Source organism: Rhineura floridana, chromosome 5 (genome assembly GCF_030035675.1).
Source record: "Rhineura floridana isolate rRhiFlo1 chromosome 5, rRhiFlo1.hap2, whole genome shotgun sequence".
In the NCBI taxonomy this organism is placed as follows: Eukaryota; Metazoa; Chordata; class Lepidosauria; order Squamata; family Rhineuridae; genus Rhineura; species Rhineura floridana.
Window position 1 is genome coordinate 149,449,102 of NC_084484.1, and position 21,310 is coordinate 149,470,411.

At 42.4% G+C, this 21,310-nt stretch overlaps 1 protein-coding gene across 1 annotated transcript in view; it reads right to left on the bottom strand.

Annotated features, from left to right (window-relative positions):
* Nucleotides 1-21,310, bottom strand: part of NBEA (neurobeachin) — a 318,923-nt gene that overhangs the window by 12,439 nt on the left and 285,174 nt on the right. The window contains exons 32-33 of the mRNA XM_061629722.1: nt 16,031-16,185; nt 12,516-12,642 (exon numbers count right to left, since the gene is read on the bottom strand). Of these exons, the coding sequence (XP_061485706.1) occupies nt 12,516-12,642; nt 16,031-16,185 (282 nt within the window). The remainder of the gene's footprint in view (nt 1-12,515; nt 12,643-16,030; nt 16,186-21,310) is intronic.

Consider the following 21,310-nt stretch of genomic DNA (forward strand, 5'->3'; position numbering starts at 1 on the left):
GATTATCATAATTAGTAATGAGATGGATTAATCGATATGCTTATCTGGAAAAAAAAAATTGATAGATATATTTCTTAAAGAATTGAAATCTCTCTTTGACTTTTTGTGGAAAGAATAAAGTAATGTTTATGAGATTTGATGATTAAGTAAGATAACTACTGGAGGAAAGTGATTTTATAATATGACTTAAGAGACAGGATTGCTATATATTATAGACTTATAACTGATTTGATCTTTGACAAATGGGAAGTCAATATTTTACTCTTTATTTTTTATTTTTGTTTTTTTTTTTCTTTTTTTCTTTTTGTTTAACTATTTTTGATTTTGTTTTTTGTCTTTGAATGTTTTATGATTTTGTCTTGTATGTTTTATGAAAATTTGAATAAAAATTATTGAAAAAAAAAACTATAAGCCGCAGTACTATGAAGATAGTAGCTTCTGTGTAGCACCAGGTTTGGGGACACTGATCACAACTAAGAGACAAAAAAACTCCTATTCTCCCTTAAGTAACAACTGAAAAGGATAAATTTATTATTATTATTATTATTATTATTGTCTTTATTTATACCCTGCCATTTCTCCAACACTGGAACTCATGGCGGCTTCCAGATAAAAAATACATATAATTAAAAACATACAAAATCTACATTAAAATAAGATTAAACTATTTCCAATATTAAAACCATACACACATATAGCTAAGAGTTCAAACTAGTTTGAAAATAATATAATAGACATTAGCAACGCAGCAACCTTCACGCCCTATCCTTAGCCTTCAATTCCAAAGGCTTGTTGGAATAGGAAGGTCTTTGCTTGTCGGCGGAAGGACTGCAAGGAGGGGGTCATTCTTACCTCCCTAGGAAGGGAATTCCAAAGCCTAGGGGCAGCCACCGAGAAGGCCCTCTCACGCGTCCCCACTAGTCATACTTGAGAAGATGTGGGTATTGAGAGAAGGGCCTCTCCTGAGGATCTCAGGGCCCAGGCAGGCTCATACAGGGAGATTCTGATAAATGGACCATTGGTCTCACCTGAAGGGTGATTTTCATAGGAGGTATGCCATCAAGCGGGTAATAGCTCCACCCATCGTCCGAAGGCAAGAATGTTTCTGAAGTCAAGACTAGGGGCGACAGGCCCCTCCCACTCTCCAGTTCATTCGCAGCGAGTCCAAAGAGAGGTATCTAAAAATGCAGGAGAAAAGGCCAACGGGCCTACCAGCAAGAACATAACATAATAACAACATTCATAATAATATGACTCTAACATAGCGAGATAACAGTAATAGCAGTCTTGACTTCACTAATAAATGTAATAAAATAGCATAACAGGTATATATAACATTCCTAAAAAATATCTAGGTATCCTCCGACTGGGAGGGTCATGATGGCATACCTCCTATGAAAATCACCCTTCAGGTGAGACCAATGGTCCATTTTCCATAGGAGGTATGCCATCAAGCGGGATGTACCAAAGCAGCCCATAACAGGGAGGGACCACCCACAACCTAATCCTCATTAAGAACCTGTTGTAACACTCGTCTGCCAAAAGAGGCATCGGCAGAGGCATAACGGTCTATTTTATAATGCCTTATAAACGAATGTGGGGTAGACCAAACAGCAGCTCTGCAAATATCGGCAACAGGAGCATTGGTAGCAAAAGCAGCCGTAGTGGCCGCTGACCTGGTGGAATGAGCGGTAACGCTAGGTGGAATTGGACTCATAGGCTAAGGTAATGCATGCCCGCAACCAGCGGGATAAGGTGGAATTGGCTACTTTATGCCCCATAGACCTTGGATGAAAGGATACAAACAAAGCCTCGGTCCGTCGTATATCCTGAGTCCTAGACAGGTAGGTCTTGAGAGCCCTGCGGACCTCCAACGAATGCCAAGCCTTCTCGAGAGGATGAGTAGGATTCGGACAAAAGGAGGGCAAAACAATGTCCTGGTTGCAATGGAAAACTGAATCAACCTTGGGAGGAAGGAAGGATCAGTCTTCAGTACAACAGAGTCCTTGTAGAAACACAGAGGTGGCGTGCAAAAGACAATGCGCCCAGTTCCGAAACTCGTCTTGCCGAGTTGATCACGATTACGAACAAGACCTTGAACAACAACAGACGTAAAGGCACAGTCCTGAGGGGCTCAAATGGAGGGCGTTGTAAAGCTTGTAGGACCTTCGACAAAGTCCACGAGGGAAAACGGTGGAATACAGCCGGTGAGCGTAACGCGGTTTCCCACATAAAACGTTTGATGAACGGGTGCGAGGCAATAGGAGCATCAGTGTAGGACACTGAGAGAATGGAAGACGGAGTGGACGCATGTCTACGTAAAGTGTTAAGTGTAAGTCCCATCAGGAGGTCCCTATGAAGGAACTGCAGTATCTGTTGTGTTGTGGCCTGGAAGGATCAAAGTGCTGAGACTGCCACCCAAGTATGTTGATATATACGGGGGGTGGATGGTCGTCTCGAGGCCAAGATAATGTCAATAACAGCATCAGACAGACCAGAAGATCTTAAATGTCCAGTTCAAAAGCCACGCTGTTAGCTTGAGCCAAGTGGGATCCTGATGCAATATTGGACCCTGGAATAAGAGATCTCGCCTGACCTGGAGCGTCCAAGTATCCGTCACTGACATGGCAAGGAGATCCGAGAACCACGGTCGACAGGGCCAGTATGGGACTATCAGAACCAGATTGGCACTCTTGCGTCGCGCCTTTCTCAAGGTTCTGGCTAAGAGTGGTATTGGAAGGAAGATGTACAACAGGGCATCCACCGCTTTTGCTATCATGTTCAGGTATCGAGCGAAGTACCTGGGTTACTGGCAATTGAGAAGACGCCAAACCAACAGCGGAGAAGATGGAAAATGGTCGGATGAAGTTTCCATTGTCCCGGACAAACCAGTTGTCTGTTGAGCCAGTCTGCTGACACATTCCAAATTCCTCTGAGATGTTCTGCCTGTAGGGATCGCAGATGTGTAGAGGACGGGACCTGGTCCCCTTTTGTCTGTTTAAATGAGATTTGGCACACGTCCGTTCGAATGAGAGCATGGTCCAAGTGGAACAGAGACAGAAAATGGGGCAGAGCTAAGTGGACAGCCTTCAGCTCTAGCCAATACTACTCTGAGTCTGTTCTGCTGTGTTCCGAACCCCCTGAACGAACTGAGAGTTGCAGTGGGCTCCCCAGCCAAGGGGACTGCATTTGTAGTGATAACAGTTCTGCGGGGTTCTCTGAATGGAGTGCCCTGGGTGAGATGTCGGACCCCCGTCCATCAGCGGAATGAAAGATGCAGTGCATGGGTCAAGGGAATTGCTCGATGATTTGACATAGCAATATCCTGCTGAAATGGTAGCAAAGTCCACTGCAGCAGGCGCGTATGAGCTCGAGCCCATGGCACAATATGGATGGTGGACACCAACCTCCCGAGAGCCCTGGACAGAAGCATAACGTCTGCGGTTACGTGGGACATCAGAGACCGTGCAACATCTGTGATAGCATTTATACGGTCTGGGGTCAGGAACACCGTCACCTGTCGGGTGTCCAATATTGGTCCTAGATGTTGTATGCGTTGGGTTGGTTGGAGGTGGCTTGTCGAAATTGAGTGGCCGGTCATAGGCCTTGGTAAAGACTCTCGGGCAGATGAGAGGCCGAACGGCATCGCTCGGTATTGAAAAGGCTGGGGGCCGAAAGAAAACCGAAGGAATTTTCTGTGGGCTCTGCAAATAGTCACATGGAGATACGCTTCCTTCAGGTCGATAGAAACCAGGAAGTCTCCTTCTTGAAGGCTGTCTCTGCCAGGGAAACTTCCATTCTAGGATCCCCTGGAGGGCCGGAAATCATAGTTTCGGAAATCGCGGTCTCGTCACCCGGGTTGCGTTCCTCGAAAGGGCTGGGTCGTGCGATATGAGGAGAACCGTCTGAAAAGCCTGCGATCTGCATTCCGGACAGTGGCCAAGACGGGCCTTCGAGAGTCCTTGGGGTCAACAAGCACTGCCTTTAGGACCTCCTCACCAAAGAGTACTGATCCGGAATACGGTGCCCTTGATAGAATAACTCTGGCTGTGGAGTCAGCTTGCCAGTGACGAAGCCAGAGGGTCCGCCGAGCGACTACCTGTGCTGCCATACCTCGAGCTCCCAGTTGAATTGTGTCCAAAGTGGCATCAGCTACAAAAGCCGCTGTCTTGCGCAATTTTATCAGTGACCTCCTCAAAGATACAGGATCAGGATTAGGATCCTCTAAAGGTCATCCAACCACATCATCAATGTCTTAGAAAGAAGTTGATGCAGCAGCTCGCATGGAGAAGGCGGTGGCCTCATGATTCTTGCGTAAAACAAAGCCCAGCCTGCGCTCAGAGACACCTTGTAGATGGGAATCTCCTTCCCTCGGCAAAAAGGAATCTATATACTAGATTGGATATTGGCTCGACTATGCCAGGAAGAGCCAGTCTGCTGGTGAAGTCAGGAGCCAGAGATGAAAGACGGTTAGCAAGAGGAAGGTAGTGCTCTGCTGGCGCGGGGGATTTCAAGACCCTGGCCCCTTTAATAGCGGAAGCGGTAGCTGCTGGTTGTGTAGCTTGGAGACCAAGGGTGTTCAATACTCTGCGAGCAAGAGGCAGATAATCTGAGGCATCGAACAGGGGATAAAAAGCATTCTCCTCGTGTTCCGAATGAGCACTCCATGCGTCTCCATCAGTTTGTACAGCAAAGGGTGCCTCCTCCCCATATGAAACGTCATCAATGCATCTGCCTCTGGCAATGTCAAAGGGACGTGGGGAGTAAGATGAAATAGCCTCATGACATACACAGTGGTCCATACTGTGCTGAGGTATGGCGGAGACTTGTGGCGGTGACTGTGATTAAGTAAAAAACGACAGCATGCCATGTAGTTGGGATAGAAGACTCATGAGACAGCTGTAGCCCCGGTGAAACAGATGGTTGCACTTGTAGAGGTGGCCCAGTGGGCTGTGACGATGGATAAGCCCTGGGTGGTAATATGTGAGGGGGCAGGTTGGTAGTTGGCTGTTCAGGAAATCCAGCAAAGTCCTCCTCCTCAGAGGAAGCAATGGAGAGTGAGTTAGATTCGTTAATTGTTCCTGGGCTGTGCCATCGGAAGCCGGAACGGAGACATAACGTGGGCGCTTAGTTGTGCTGTGGCTGGAAAGATGTTTAGTTCTGGCAACAGCTTTAATGTGCTTATGCTTGGCCACTTTAGATTGCTACGGCTTGGCTGTCTGAGTCGTCGCTGGCTGTTCCACCATCTTATATTTTCTATGGGTATCGGTACACTGCCACGATGGGGCAGAATGTACAGACCCGTACAGGCTCAGTACACGGCACACAAATGGGGCAGAATGCACTGGCAGATGGCTAAGTACACTGCCACGATGGGGCAGAATGTACAATGTTAGTAGCGTTGATACACAGCCAGTACAGTAGTAACAGTCTTGGTACACTCAAACCGTTTTGAATAGTATTAACAGCCTTGGTACACGGCCACGGATGGGGCAGAATGTACAGTTCAAACAGCTTTTGTATAGTATCAACAGCCTTGGTACACGGCCACGGATGGGGCAGAATGTACAGTTCAAACAGCCTTTGTATAGTATCAACAGTCGAGGTACACGGCCATGGATGGGCAGAATGTACAGTTCAAGCAGCGTTTGTAAGAACATAAGAAGAGCCTGCTGGATCAGGCCAGTGGCCCATCTAGGCCAGCATCCTGTTCTCACAGTGGCCAACCAGGTGCCTGGGGGAAGCCCGCAAGCAGGACCCAAGTGCAAGAACACTCTCCCCTCCTGAGGCTTCCAGCAACTGGTTTTCAGAAGCATGCTGCCTCTGACTAGGGTGGCAGAGCACAGCCATCACAGCTAGTAGCCATTGATAGCCCTGTCCTCCATGAATTTGTCTAATCTTCTTTTAAAGCCATCCAAGCTGGTGGCCATTACTGCATCTTGTGGGAGCAAATTCCATAGTTTAACTATGCGCTGAGTAAAGAAGTACTTCCTTTTCTCTGTCCTGAATCTTCCAACATTCAGCTTCTTTGAATGTCCACGAGTTCTAGTATTATGAGAGAGGGAGAAGAACTTTTCTCTATCCACTTTCTCAATGCCATGCATAATTTTATACACTTCTATCATGTCTCCTCTGACCCGCCTTTTCTCTAAACTAAAAACCCCCAAATGCTGCAACCTTTCCTCGTAAGGGAGTCGCTCCATCCCCTTGATCATTCTGGTTGCCCTCTTCTGAACCTTTTCCAACTCTAGAATATCCTTTTTGAGATGAGGCGACCAGAACTGTACACAGTATTCCAAATGCGGCCGCACCATAGATTTATACAACGGCATTATGATATCGGCTGTTTTATTTTCAATACCTTTCCTAATTATCGCTAGCATGGAATTTGCCTTTTTCACAGCTGCCGCACACTGGGTCGACATTTTCATCGTGCTGTCCACTACAACCCCGAGGTCTCTCTCCTGGTCGGTCACCGCCAGTTCAGACCCCATGAGCGTATATGTGAAATTCAGATTTTTTGCTCCAATATGCATAATTTTACACTTGTTTATATTGAATTGCATTTGCCATTTTTCTGCCCATTCACTCAGTTTGGATAGCATCAACAGCCTTGTTACACGGCCACGGATGAGGCAGAATGTACAGTTCAAATAGCTTTTATATAGTATCAACAGCCTTGGTACACGGCCACGGATGGGGCAGAATGTACAGTTCAAACAGCATTTGTATAGTATCAATGACCTTGGTACATGGCCACGGATGGGAGTCTTGGTACACGGCCACGGATGGGGCAGAATGTACAGTTCAAACAGCTTTGTAAAGTACCAACAGCCTTGGTACATGGCCACGGATGGGGCAGAATGTACAGTTCAAATAGCTTTTGTATAGTATCAACAGCCTTGGTACACAGCCATGGATGGGGCAGAATATACAGTTCCAACAGCTTTTGTATAGTATCAACAGCCTTTGTACACGGCCATGGATGGGGCAGAACGTACAGTTCAAACAGCATTTGTATAACATCGACAGCCTTGGTACACGGCCACGGATGGGGCAGAATGTACAGTTCAAACAGCTTTTGTATAGTATCAACAGCCTTGGTACATGGCGACGGATGGGGCAGAATGTACCATTCCAACAGGTTTTGTACAGTATCACAGTCTTAGTACACGGCCACGAATGGGACAGAATGTACAGGTCAAACAGCTTGGTGTACAGCCACAGTCTTGATGAAACAGTCACCGATGAGATTGTACTGGTTAGAAGTTGCCAGAGCCAGCAGCAGCAGATTTAATAAAGGAGCCTGTGAAGAACTATAGGATCCTATCTGCAACACACACACAAAGGTAGATCACACTGTGGGAGCTGACAGAAAGCCTGGGCTCTGCTATCCACAGCCCTTGTAAAAGAGACCCCCCCTTTGCAGTACTGAATAGAGACAAACAAAATGGCGCCCGCGAAAAGAGCGGGAAAAATTGGGCAATCAGAAAGGTTTGTGGAGATGAAGAAGCAATGGCAGTCCCCGGGGAGCACTAGTGAGCCGAACAAACAGCTTCCAAAAATAAAAAAAGGCGCTCTGGAGCCGCGGGGCTGAGAAGCGCGATCGCGGCTATAAAAGCCAGGAAAGAAAGTTTGCCACTGAGGCAAGACGGAGCAAAAATCCCCTAGTAATTGGGCAGAGCCAGGGACACTGGGAGCAAGCCGCCGCCTGCTAGCAACCGTCACAGCGAGATTTAAATTGCCGCAAAACGATCCAGGGGAGGCGAGGCAGTCCAACCAGAAAGGGACATTGATAGTATGGAGAGCCGCAGTCGCAGGCTCTGGGGGAAAACCGCCGCGAAAATAGGGTACAATAGAACTCAAATGCGGCTGTATAAGGTATGCAGGGAAGCCTCCGTCAAGGAGGCAGAGCGGCCAGCGAACTCCCCGAGCAGGGAGAAGAATCGGCAAACAGGCAAGCCGCAGCCGCGGACTGCAGAGACCGTCCCGGCAAGGTATTAAATGCCGCGGACGAGTCGGGAAAGGCAGAGAGCAGTAATAGCAGGCTCCTGGCGGGGGAGATTACAAGCGCCGCCCCGGAAAAAAGCCGAAGACAAAAGGAAGCTGCAGCAGCAGGCTCCCGATCGTCAGGGCACGAAAAGGGCGGCTGAGCAGGCTAGGAAAAACGCAGCTCCTGGTTAAGGCTGCGTCCGCCACTGAGGGAGAGAGACCGCAGCCGCGATCTCTCTAAAGCGTCGTAAGCTTTGTCCTGGGAAGAAAAACACCCGGGCAAGGGGGAACCTCCCCAAGGAATTCCCCAGGAAAGACACACAAACAGTAGTAAAAGACAAGACAGAGGAAAGGGAACAACGTGAAATAAACACACAAAACTCCACACTCTGTCACACAAAACTTATCTAGTCACTAGCTATAGATCTTGCACGGACGAAGGCAAGAATGAACTGGAGAGTGGGAGGGGCCTGTCGCCCCTAGTTTTGACTTCAGAAACATTCTTGCCTTCGGACGATAGGTGGAGCTATTACCCGCTTGATGGCATACCTCCTATGGAAAATGGCCTGGACCTAAGCCGTATAGGGCTTTATAGGTCATAACCAGCACTTTGAATTGTGTCCAGAAAAAGACTGGCAACCAGTGGAGCTTTTTTAACGGGGGGTAGTATGGTCTCTGTAACCAGCCCCAGTTAGCATTCTGGCTGCAGCACGTTGTACCAACTGAAGTTTCTGAACAGTCTTCAGAGGCAGCCCCACGTAGAGCACGTTACAGTAATCTAAACGGGATGTAACTAAGGCATGTGTCACCGTGGCCAGATCAGACGGCTGAGTTCCCTCTTTTCTGAGGGAAAACTTATCTAAGATACTTTTTTGTATTCTTCCAAGTTATTTATTTATTTATTAAATTTACATCCCACTCTTCCTCCCAGAAGGATGAATTGGCTGCATATTTCTCCATGACAAGAACTTATCTATCTTCATTACCGGATTTTTTTTGAACGGTGAGTGCAACTGACTTGGAAGCCATGGAGCAGAAACTAGGCAGCATATTCAAACTTGCCTGCTTGCATAGTTTTGCTTTGGGGAGAGGGGGCTAGAATGATTTTTTTTGCCTTCCAGTATCTACCCCCTCATTATGCTCATAAACTGTAATGCTAGGAATGCAGCCAGACCACTGGGGGTATGAAGATCAGTACTACTAAAGAAAATGGAGATTTAGTAGTGGGACCAAGGGGATTTCTTCCATGACACAAAATCTGGGGAAGAGAAATAGCATGGATTTAAGAATTTAAGGTTTCCTGACAGTTTAATTATGGTAAGATAGGAAAACCTTCAACTGGCCCATTACTCACTATTTCTGTAAGTATAGGCACAACACTAAGCTTATTAGAAATCATAGAAATAATGCATGCCAATATAGTCTGCTCAATTTAGATATGGAAAATCCATATATGCATAAAATCCATAATAGGAAAGGTGTGGGACTAAAATGTGGCAAATGCTTGCCTGTTTTTGTTTTAACTGGAACGTTTAGTACCACTAACCAGAATACTGAAGTTTGTTAACACAAACATACAATCAGGCATCAGGTGGTTGAACATTCATATGATAAGCCCAGGCCACACCAGAGGCTATCTGCATAGTGGAAGGGAAAGGTTCAAGCCAATTCTTCCACTATTGCACTGCCGCACCAGAGAGAACATATTAACTGTGGCACAGTCTCTTCAACACTGGCACATCAGTTAAATTCGTGTGAAACTTCACATGCTCAGAATATTTTATTTTTGTTTATCAAGGTTTACAGAATGTTTTTTGTTTTGCTGAGAGTTATAAAACTGCACATACTGAAGAAGGTTTTTGTAGTCTATAAAAGCTTATACCATAATACATTTGTTAAGTCTTTAAGAGACCACAAGACTTGCTTTGTAATACCTTATTTCATGCATCCTTTTTTGGTGGAATGGGGCCCCTATTTTGGAAACTGCCTAAATCCTGCATTGGACTAAGAAGCTATATTTTCTCCAACATAGTTCTCTTGAGCATTTATTCTGATATATCTATCAAAGGCTACCTTGACGTTATTCTCCCCCAAGAATGCTTGCTATGATGATGGAAGGAAGTACACAAAGGTATATACAGTACATGAGAAACCCAAGTGAGTGAAGAGTTATAAAGCTTGTATTTTTTGTAATTATTGTGAGCTTGCCATTATTGTTTGGGGGGATGAGATTAAAAGCACATATATAAAACTGGACATTACTGGCATTTTATTTTCTTGCTGCAGCATTTTGTTTTTATAGTAATGCTCTCACAAAACCATGCCATTTTTAACCAGAAGTGTCACAAAACAGCACAGAAGGGAGAAGATAAAGAATTATGCTGATTGCTAACATATCATAGATAAGGAATTATGCTGATTGCTAATATAACATAGCAAAGAGGGTTTTTTGCATTCATGTATGTCCTTAATCTAAATATAACATTCACAAAAAATAAAATATGAGAATTAACTACAACTCCCCTTGTAGAGAAGAGTTGTTTTGCCTATGCTATATGCACAACAGATTTAATATATCTCTGGAGACATAGAAAAAGGATATGGCATTTGAAAAAGGATATAGCATTTGAGAATTAGTAATTATTTTGCTTTTTCAAGTAAATGAAACTCTGCAATATAAAGACCATAGGAAGAGGAAAATCCTTCAAAAGATAAGGTTGTCTCAATATATTTTATGGAAAATAATGTTTTATGAAAATGCCAATAGCATTTTGAATGGTGAAATAGAAAAAAGCATCAGTACAAAACATATATAACCATAAGGGAAGGCTTCCATTTATTAGCATTCTTAGGCTGCAATCCAATACATGCTTACCTGGGAGTAAGTCCCACTGAACCCAATGGAGCATACTTCTGAGTAGACATGTGTTGGATTGCAGCCTTAAATCATAGAGAAAGCACACAACATCTTCATTTCTGAAATTGATGCTTAAATAAATATAGTTCAACAATCACAAGGCAGGAATCAAGAGCGTTCCCTAAGCTATACAGTTGCTTGGATAGCCAAAAGAGGCAGCCAAAAGAAGAAATTCCAAAAAGACTAACAAAAAGCCAGTAATGTAGTATTTGGCTTGTTAATAAAGTCTTTTTTCTAGATAGATCAGAAAGCAAGGAGGAAATTAGATATATAATCCATTCATATTTTTTTCAGTTATGTTCCTAAGATGGATAGGTTTTATAAAATCTGATGGGCTATCAAGACCCTCAAGAGCAGCTTGTAACAAACATAGTTTTATACGCAGTATTATATTTCAAGAGAAACTGACCATCTGTCCTGCAATAGCCCTTTCCCAACATTCGTTGAACCTAAATAAAGGTGCAAAACAGAATAATTTCCCTTTGTAATATGCCCACTAAAATGCCCTCTAAACTCAGCCAGTTAGGATTTATTGGGAAGAGGAAAAAAAGTTCTCTGTATGTGCAATCCATCATACAATTACAGAGCTCCTAAGAAAGGGTCATGTAGTCCAGCCATCAGTATACCAAGGCAGAATTCACTGTACTGAAACCACTCTTGAGAAATGTTTGCCCAGTCTCTTATTACAATTACCCAATAAAGAAGGTTCTGTATTTTTTCCAGGCAACATGATCCATTTTCAGTTGTCAGGAAGATCTTCATAAATATTTAAACTTCCTGTGACCTAAGTCCATTGCCTCTTGTCCTGCCCTCAATAACAATTGATCTTTATGACAACCTTGTACATTTGAAGATGAGATGAACTTCCTTTAATTTTTTTCTCTCCAAGACACTGTGGAGCAACTTTGGCCAGACTGGAATTTGCTAGACAACTCCTTTGCACTGATGAGCAGAAACATAAACTCGTATTTTCCTTTTCTGCACGAATATAGTAACTGGTATTGTTGCTGCTAGTTTGATTCTTGTTTTCATCACTATTCTGAATTTATCTTCAAGACAAAAGTCAACCAACTTTGAAGATATTATTTCTCTATTTTTGTTTGAAAGCTTGCATTCAACATGTCATGAAATTTGAACCAATGTTGCTCAGGAACACATTTTCCAAGTTCTACAGAATATTTTATACATTTCATTTTTTAAAAGAGTATCTGCTTTATTTCCAACTTTATATACCATTAAAATATACAAAGATAAATCTAGCTGTATGGGAAAAGAGGAGTAGGCTGATTTCAGTCTGCATGGTCTAATTTTTTAAAAATTTTTTACTGTTCTTACGGTTCAATGTGTTTTAAATTTCCAAGGAAAAAAATACTAACCAACGCTTACTAACAGTTAAGGCATAATTATTCTATGTTAAGGGATAACAACTATGCATTTATGCTTAAGAACATACAGAAGGTTTTGCTTCATGAAACCAAGATCCTCCTAATCCAGAAATCTTTGCAAGAATCCTTGTAAACTATCAGGAGCTAGGTGGTCCACTAGAATTTGGCCACTGGTCTACCTTCTACCCACATCCTAAATTACTATAAACTATAATGTATACCTCATGTTTTCAGCTGAATCCTCTGGCATTGGTGCAACTGTTTGAACAGCAGGGAGGTTCTTACTGGTAGCACCATTTACAAAACTAGAGGAGGAGGATGACGATGAAGATCCTGAATCCACTGCACCTATCCCCAAAATAGAGTACATTCAGTCTGAAAAACAATGCATCAACTTCACAGTAAATAAATATATTTTCTAAAAATCGTAACTCAGGAACAATTGACTTTTTTTTTTTTTTTACAAATGAAGTGTCAGAATTAAGGGACAAAACGTCCCCCAATGGAAGGGGCTGGCAACTAAATTCTAAAAATATTGAGTTGGATAGCTAGGTTAGTCACACTTTAGTCACACTGAAATCAATGGAACTAAAGTTAGTCATGATTTCAAAGGGATTAAAGTCTGGATCCAGCAAATATATTCAGTTGGAAAATACTCTAAAAATATTTAGATTAAATCTATTCATTTTGTATAGTTAAGTATGGGTTAACAAGCTGCCGTATATATTCTTAGACTATTTCAAATTCTTCTCATACACTGACTGCCTAAGAACTCAATGTCAAATACGTTTTTAAAGATTATTGTTTTAATATCTTTTAAAGTCTTTTGTTTTTAAGGTGTTTTAGAGTGCTTTCAGTGTTTCTGTTTGCCACCCTAGGCTCCTTCTGGAAGATTGGGATATAAACTGAATAAATAAATAATAAATCTCCCCTTTCTGGGCAAGGTTATTGAGAGGGTAGTGGCTGCTCAGCTCCAGGTTTTCCTGGATGAATCAGACTATCCAGACCCTTTTCAATCAGGCTTCAGGCCTGGCCATGGGACAGAGACTGCCTTGGTCGCCCTGCTTGATGACCTACGCCAGGCATCAGACAGGGGGAGTGCATCCCTGTTGGTGCTGCTGGACCTCTCGGCGGCCTTCAATACGATCGACCATGGTATCCTTTTGGACCGTCTAGCTGGGATGGGATTGGGAGGCACTGTTTTACAGTGGCTCTGGTCCTACCTGACAGACAGGACCCAGAAAGTGGTGCTAAGAGACTACTGCTTGACCCCCTGTATGTTGGCCTGTGGAGTACTGCAAGGTTCCATTCTGTTTCCCATGATTTTTAACATTTATATGAAACCTCTGGAAGAGGTCATCAGGAGATTTGGAGTACAATGTCATCAATATGCTGATGACACTCAGCTCTATCTCCCCCTACCACCTGATTGCAGGGAGGGAGTGCTCATCCTAAACTGGTGCCTGGAGGCTGTGAAGGGCTGGATGTGGGCTAACAAACTGAAACTTAATCCAGACAAGACAGAAGTACTGCTGGTCAAGGGAAAAACTGCATCAGGGACAGGGTTGCAACCTGTTCTGGATAGGGTTGCACTCCTCTTGAAGGAGCAGGTCCGCAGTTTGGGAGTCCTCCTGGATCCTGCCCTGCTGCTTGAGTATCAGGTGGCTGCGGTAGCCAGGAGTGCTTTTGGCCAACTCAAACTGGTCTACCAGCTGTGTCTGTTCCTGGAGGCAGTTGGCTTGGCCACAATGACACATGCATTGGTGACATTGAGGCTTGATTACTGTAACGCACTCTATGTGGGGCTGCCTTTGAAAACGGTTCGGAAACTGCAGTTGGTTCAAAATGCAGCAGCCAGAATGTTAACTGGAGCACAGCGCACGTAGCATATTACTCCTGTGCTTTATCCCAATTTGTTTCCGGGCCCAATTCAAAGTGCTGGTTCTGACCTTTAAAGCCCTAAATGGCCTTGGACCAATGTACCTTGAGGGACCACTTACGCCCATATGTACCTGCCTGGGATTTAAGATCATCTGCCTCTGGTCTCCTCTGCATGCCTGGAATGAAAGATGTTAGATTGACAGGCACGCGGGAGAGAGCTTTTTCAGCTGTTGCCCCAAGCTTTGGAATACTCTACCCCAAGAAGTTCGCTCTGCTCCCTCCCTGTTGGTTTTCTGGAGACTTCTGAAAACGATCTTGTTCTGGAGAGCCTTTGGGAGGGATTGAAGGTAGAGCCTGACACTGATTTTATGCCTTCTGCATTAAATTTTACCTTTGTAGTCCTTTTAGTACCAATCCCTATATATATATGTATAAATGTGTGCATATATATATTGTGATTTTACTGTTTACAATTTTATTATGTACACGTTTGATTTTATTTTTGTAAGCCGCCCTGAGTGCCCTATTATAGGGTAGAAGGGTGGGATAGAAATATTTCAAATAAATAATAAATGAACAAACAAATTACTGCAGTTGAGGGGAAGATGTCAAGGATATCTTAACCTACAACAGTCTATAATACAAATGATAGGAAAGGATTGTACACACACAGTCTCACATGCACACACACACACACACACACCTCTACCCACCTTCAAATACTATTTTCCAAACCTTGTCCTGTGCTTTAAACATCCATGTCCTGGATTTTTAAATACTAAAAATAAAAATCCAGGTCTAAAATATGGCTGTCCCCATAAGAAAATTCACCACTAAAACTCAATAATACTATTTAATTTCTTCTTTAAAAAATCTATGAAGTATTTTTAATATCTTAAAAAACTACATGAAACAGAAAAGAGGTTTTGGAGGACATTTAGTGTCTCTAACAGTTCAAACCTACTCATGTTTACTCAATTCTACTGTAATCACAGGACTTACCAGGAAAGCGTGCCTAGAACTGTATCCGAAATGACTAAAGTGAAATCCCCATCCTGCAGTAAATTGCCCAGTGCTATGCACTGGTCTACAAAAAAACACCCAGGAAATATTATAAACTGGGCAGCTTCTGGATGTACTGAGAAAAGCTGTCTAGAACAGGTTAAAATTACAATAGACATTATTGTTGGCATATGTTTGCAACTGACATACAATATATACAGAGTAAATGAAAAGACATGAAAGAAAATGGTATAATTTACCCAAATGCAGCTAGCATAGAGAAAGCAATCATCCATAGTTATAATGAAATACGTGTACAGTTTCCCTGATTAGCAATTCTGTTATTAAACATCTGAAAGGCCTATGCAACACAATTTTTAGAATAGTTATTTCAGTAAATATTTTAAATGGGAAGTGAGAGTAATGGCACCAATTAACTCTTTCAAAATGAATGTCCATTCAGGTAGATTCAAGCATAACAAGCCTTACACAAAATCAATAAAAAGTCAAGGACTACTGAGGCTCCTTAGAGACATATACAGGCAACATACACATCACACTACAAATAAATGTTTCCAGTGAACTACAAATTTAGTCCTTTTGCTACCACTGACTAAATTGGTGACTTTTGGGAGATCAAATGGATCTAATACAAATGCAGTGCATTGGCTTATCAAAATGGTTCAGATGGAGATAATCTCTCCAATCTTGTGCCTGAGCATCGTTAGAGAGTGAGAATATTTGGAGGCGTTTACTACAAAAGACACCAAACAAAAAAGATACGAAAAATGATACCAACAAAAACAAGCAGAAAGAAAAAGACAGGATTCACAAAAATATCTAAAGACAATACCTGTTGTATTAATCATACTTTTTGGTGTAGCTCCTGTAGCAGCAAATATATTAGGGGTACTACTTGGTGGGAGTCCACTTCCAGCTGTGGCCGTTCCAACTGTAGTCACAGCTAGGCTTCCAGGAGGTGGTTTCTTCACCGGCACAACAACACTCCTGCAGACAAAGAATTAAACATAAATTCAGAAAAGGTAACTGTGGCAATGCAATCTCCCCTCTTCACCCACTTTGGAAGAAAAAAGCCACTTAATGTTTATGACACAGAGTAGGAGTGGGGATTTTTTCTCCAGCCTTCAATTTGACTTGGTAGCAAAGTGGCCAGTGGAGTTCCTTCAGAACTGGTGCTATGTGTCCTTAGCAGGCTGCCCCAGTGAATAGCCCTGCTACTACATTCACTTACCTGCAGATTCTGAACCAAACCCAAAGGTAGCCCAGATAGATTAATCACAAGAGTCTATTAGGCTATAATGTATGCATGCTTACATAAATTCCAATAAAATCAGTAGCTAATTGTTTGGATTGGGGCATTAGAAGAATAAGGTATAAGTGAGATGCTTGTTTATATTTAATGAAGGAGAGTCCAATGATAGACCCTCATCTGCAAAAAGAAGAAAAAATCCTCCACTAGAATATTCATTTGAGGCTATTCTGATGTCTTGGTATGTCATGCTATTTAACATCTATGTAAAGCCGCTGGCAGCTATCATCAGGAGTTTTGGGCTGCGATGTCATCAATATGCAGATGACACGCAGCTCTATCTCTCCTTTAAATCTTCACCAGAGATGGCTGTGGAGACCTTGTCCAAGTGCCTGGAATCCGTGAGTGGATGGATGGGAAGGAACAGACTGAAGCTCAATCCTGATAAGACCTAGGTGCTACTTGTGGGTGACAGGGGGAGGTTGGGTGCTGTTGTCCTACAGTTTAATGGGGTGAGTTTACCCCTGAAAGATCAGGTCCGCAGCCTCGGGGTGGTTCTTGATTCCAAGCTGTCCATGGAGGCTCAGATTTCGGCAGTGAGCCGGGCAGCTTGGTACCAATTACATCTCATACGGAGGCTGCAACCCTACCTCCCTGTTCATCAGCTCCCACTGGTGGTACACGCCCTGGTCACCTCTCGATTACACTACTGCAATGCGCTCTACGTGGGGTTACCCTTGAAAACGGTCCGGAAACTACAACTGGTGCAGAATGCGGCGGCTCGGTTGCTTACAAACAGCCGCCGCCGTGATCACATCACGCCAGTATTATTTCACCTACATTGGCTGCCAGTTGTTTTCCGGGCCCAATTCAAGGTGTTGGTATTAACCTTTAAATCCCTATACGGTCTCGGCCCAGTTTATCTGAAGGAGCGCCTCCAGTACCACAAATTAAGCCGCCCAACCAGATCAGCCACACAGGGCCTTCTCTCAGTCCCACCAACGAAAACAGCTAGGTTGGTAGGGACTAGAGAGAGGGCATTTTCAGTGGCAGCCCCCACTCTCTGGAACTCCCTCCCATTCGATCTTCGCCATGCCCCTTCCCTGGATATATTTCGCCGGGCATTAAAAACTTGGCTTTTTGGACAGGCCTTCAGGAATTCCGGGGAGGGCTAACTTTTTTGGGATATTTTATTATCTATTGATCACCCTAACTGATTTCATGCTGCTGTGATTAATGATCGTTCTGATTTTATTGTATTTTATCTGTATTGTATTGTAATTTACTGAATTTTAGTTTGTACGTCGCCTAGAGTGGCTTTGGCCAGATAGGCGACACAAAAATTAAATTTATTATTATTATTATTGGACTTCTTATTCCTGAAACAAGTATATATCTTGGACTTGGCTGGTATTCTGGAGGAATCATCTTCTCTGCATCTAACAAGGAGGTTAGGGTTCGCTTTCAAGAAAGCACATTTCAGGAATGACCTTTTTGATTTTCCATACAGCATACTATTTTACTTAGGTGAATTATTGTTCAAAATAGCGCAACCCAGACAAATTTACATTAAATAAATTGCACTGAAAAGTATAATTAAGGATGTTTTTTTTAAAAAAAGAGAAACTTTTTTTGAACTTAATAGTATTCTTGCATTATCTAAAATAGAGGATGGTAACCTATAGTTTCCCCCCCCCAAGGTTGTTTGACTAAAACTCCATTCATCCCTGACCACTGCTGGTTGGGGTGATGGGAGTTGGAGGGCCACATGTTCCCCATGCCTGCCTTTTAAGCATTTCTGTCCTTGTATTAGTTTCCTGTGTGAACTGGGAGATGAGCAGCCTAGGTGTTGCTGGCACTCTCTTCTCCTTTACAAATCCAGTCCTCTAAGTGTTGCTGTAGCCACTAGAAAGTCATAGGTGGATGGCGAGCCATCTGTCAGCCATCCATAAATGGATTTGGAACATGGTTTACCAATAGCATGGCATAAGCTATCATTTATTTTAGATTGCTTACTGGTTGAGGTCTTTATGTAAGAATACTATGTACACTGTCAGTCATATTTTTCTATTTTTGATGTGAAAGTAAAATCAAATAACACAATTATCCCTTATAGATGGAAGGAATAAGGTGTTGAATCAAGCCCTCTGCTGCTGGCATTCCAGAGACCAGTGTAGGTAGAAAAGGGAATTCGTGAACTAGAAACTTGAGACTGCTATCTAAATTATACTTTGGTCATCCGTAGATTCATTTCTATACTGAAGACACTCTAGTAAGTAGCTTGTATCTCTTGCTTTCTGTTAGTGGCTCTGTTCACATGTTACAGTAAACAAAACTAGGATATATTGTGAACGAACAAGCACACTGTTAACATTGTACTTGCTCTGCTCCTCCCTTTCCTAAGCTCGAATGAAAAAAACCCAAGAGTGGTGGCTTAGCATTACATGAGGGTTGTTTCTCTTCATAGAAACCATGAGGTTCGTTCTTGGCTTCTCTTATGGGTTTGTTTTGTTTTGTTGAAAGAAACTAGCCACAACGAGTGCTGGTTTGTATGAAATGCCAAGTCAATGCTTTGGTTTGTTTTCTGGCTTGGGAAAGGGAGAAGCAATGCAAGTACAATTTTAACAGTGTACATCAGCATGCTTGCTTGTTCATGGTAAATCATAATTTGGCTTACTGCTGCATAAAAATCAGGCCAGTGTATAAGATGATTTGCCTCTAACAAAGATAAGTAGTTATCTTACTCTCAAGACACCTAAAAACCTTGCCGGTTACATAAGCATAACTTTAAAATTGCTGGTTTATATTGCAAAGCTTTGAACCTAAGTTGTTCTTCCATTCCTACAAGGGGGGTAAACTTCTGCCCACTACCCTCTCTCTGTAGCCGTCACATCATTCTTCCCAAGGGTCCCCCAGCCCCAGGAGCAGGTTTTCAGGGTACGCACAGGGCTTCAGGGGGAGGGGAAAGCAGGAAATGTCTTTTTACAACTGTGACCTCTGCTCTGTTCACAGAAAGGAATATTATCTAGGGTAGTAAAGATGTGGAGTACCAAGAATGACAATAGATTAGATACACAGTTATGTTGACTACTGATGTCAATTTACTCTTAAGCATGACTAAATCTGGATCCAACCCAATGTTCTCCCTACAAAGGACATTCTACCAAATTTTTACAGAACATGGCATTTAATTTTATGGGGTTGCAATCAGTGAAGTCATACTCAGAGTAAACCCACTGGAATTAATGAACCCAAGTTAGTCATGTCCATTAACTCCAATCAGTCTACTCTGAGGACTAGCTTTGAATACCACCCATGCACAATTATTTCTGAGATCAGGTTAGAGACTCACAAAGAAATCTTTTTAGATAAGATTACTAAAAGATCTGAGATTGTAAACACTGAATATTTCAAACAGAGCAGTATTAAGAAAACATGATGATTTAACACAAAAGAAAGCCTATTAATTTGACCCTGGTTTTCTCTGCTTTAATTTGTCAACTAAGACCAGGCACTTTAAAAGAAGACAGACATGCATTTGAGGTGTTGAAGACCTTTCCAAAAGCTCACAAATGCAGACAACTTTTTCTTAGGACAAAGCTACAGAGAATGTTCATCTTCCATTTAAATGTTATTTGCTAATTACAGGAATACCCCACATTAACGTACGCAATGGATCCAGAGCGAGCGTACGTAAACTGAAAATGTACTTAAAGTGAAGCACTACCTTTTTTCACTTATCGATGCATGTACTGCACTGCAATGTTTGAGACAAACTGACAGCAGCGAAAACAGTACGTACTGTACGCAAGTTTGTAGTTGGAAACTGATTGGGCGGTGACGTCATGCCATTAAGTGTCCGTTCTTGCGAAGTGAGCATACATAAACAGGGGAATGGTGCTACTGTAAATATGTCCGTACTCATGAGTGTCCGTAAAGTGAAGGTCCATATAGCGGGGTATTCCTGTGAAAGCTACTAGAGGAAAATGCACACATCTCCAGGTCCTTTTTTAAATTTTTAAAAATTAAGTTTTTAAGTATTCAGTTCAAATTCCAACAAGATCAATGGACACAATATTCTAGATACAGATTAGACAGGGGCTCTCTACCAGATTTTAAAAAGGTCTCTGCCTGAAAAACAACTTTTCAATGCAAGTCTTTGATCTTATAAGGCTGTCAGAATCTCAAATGTGTTTGATTGTTGAGCTACACATCTACTGGAATCACATTCTAAGTCATTACAGAAGAGGTGTTTGAAATCACACCACATACACTCAAGTGATAATTCATTTTCTCTCACCAGTAAGAGAACTAAATTATCTGTATTAGAGAAAACAATTGTTGCAAATATAAATCAGCAATGAAATGAAGGGTGTCAGGAGAACTTTTTCTAGGTCTAGAAAAACTAAAGAAAAAAGAAAAAAAAGGCACACAAGACTTCTTACATCAGGCAGAATATCCTGCTGTCTGTGTATGTTTCAAAATACAAGATAACAGAATCAAGACATAGCAAAGAGAAATTTAAGATCGGAAGTAGTATTTAAACTGAGCCATTTAATATTATTAGATACAACAAGAAATACACTTTTAGAGCAGTTTGTACTTTCAAAGGACTTAGCCACACAATGACTACAACTCAAAGACCCTATTTATTTGTATAGACAGAGTACTGCATGACAATTACTTCTCCTACCCTACATCCTCATGCATTGGAAACTGCTTTTGGAATTTTTCTGAATTTAAAATGCTATTGCTAAAAGGCCAAGGCAAGTAGTTCATTTGTTTACTCATTATATATGCAATCATGATCTAGTATTAAACACCTTTAAAAGGTATTCTCAATGCAGTTAACTTTACATTAGA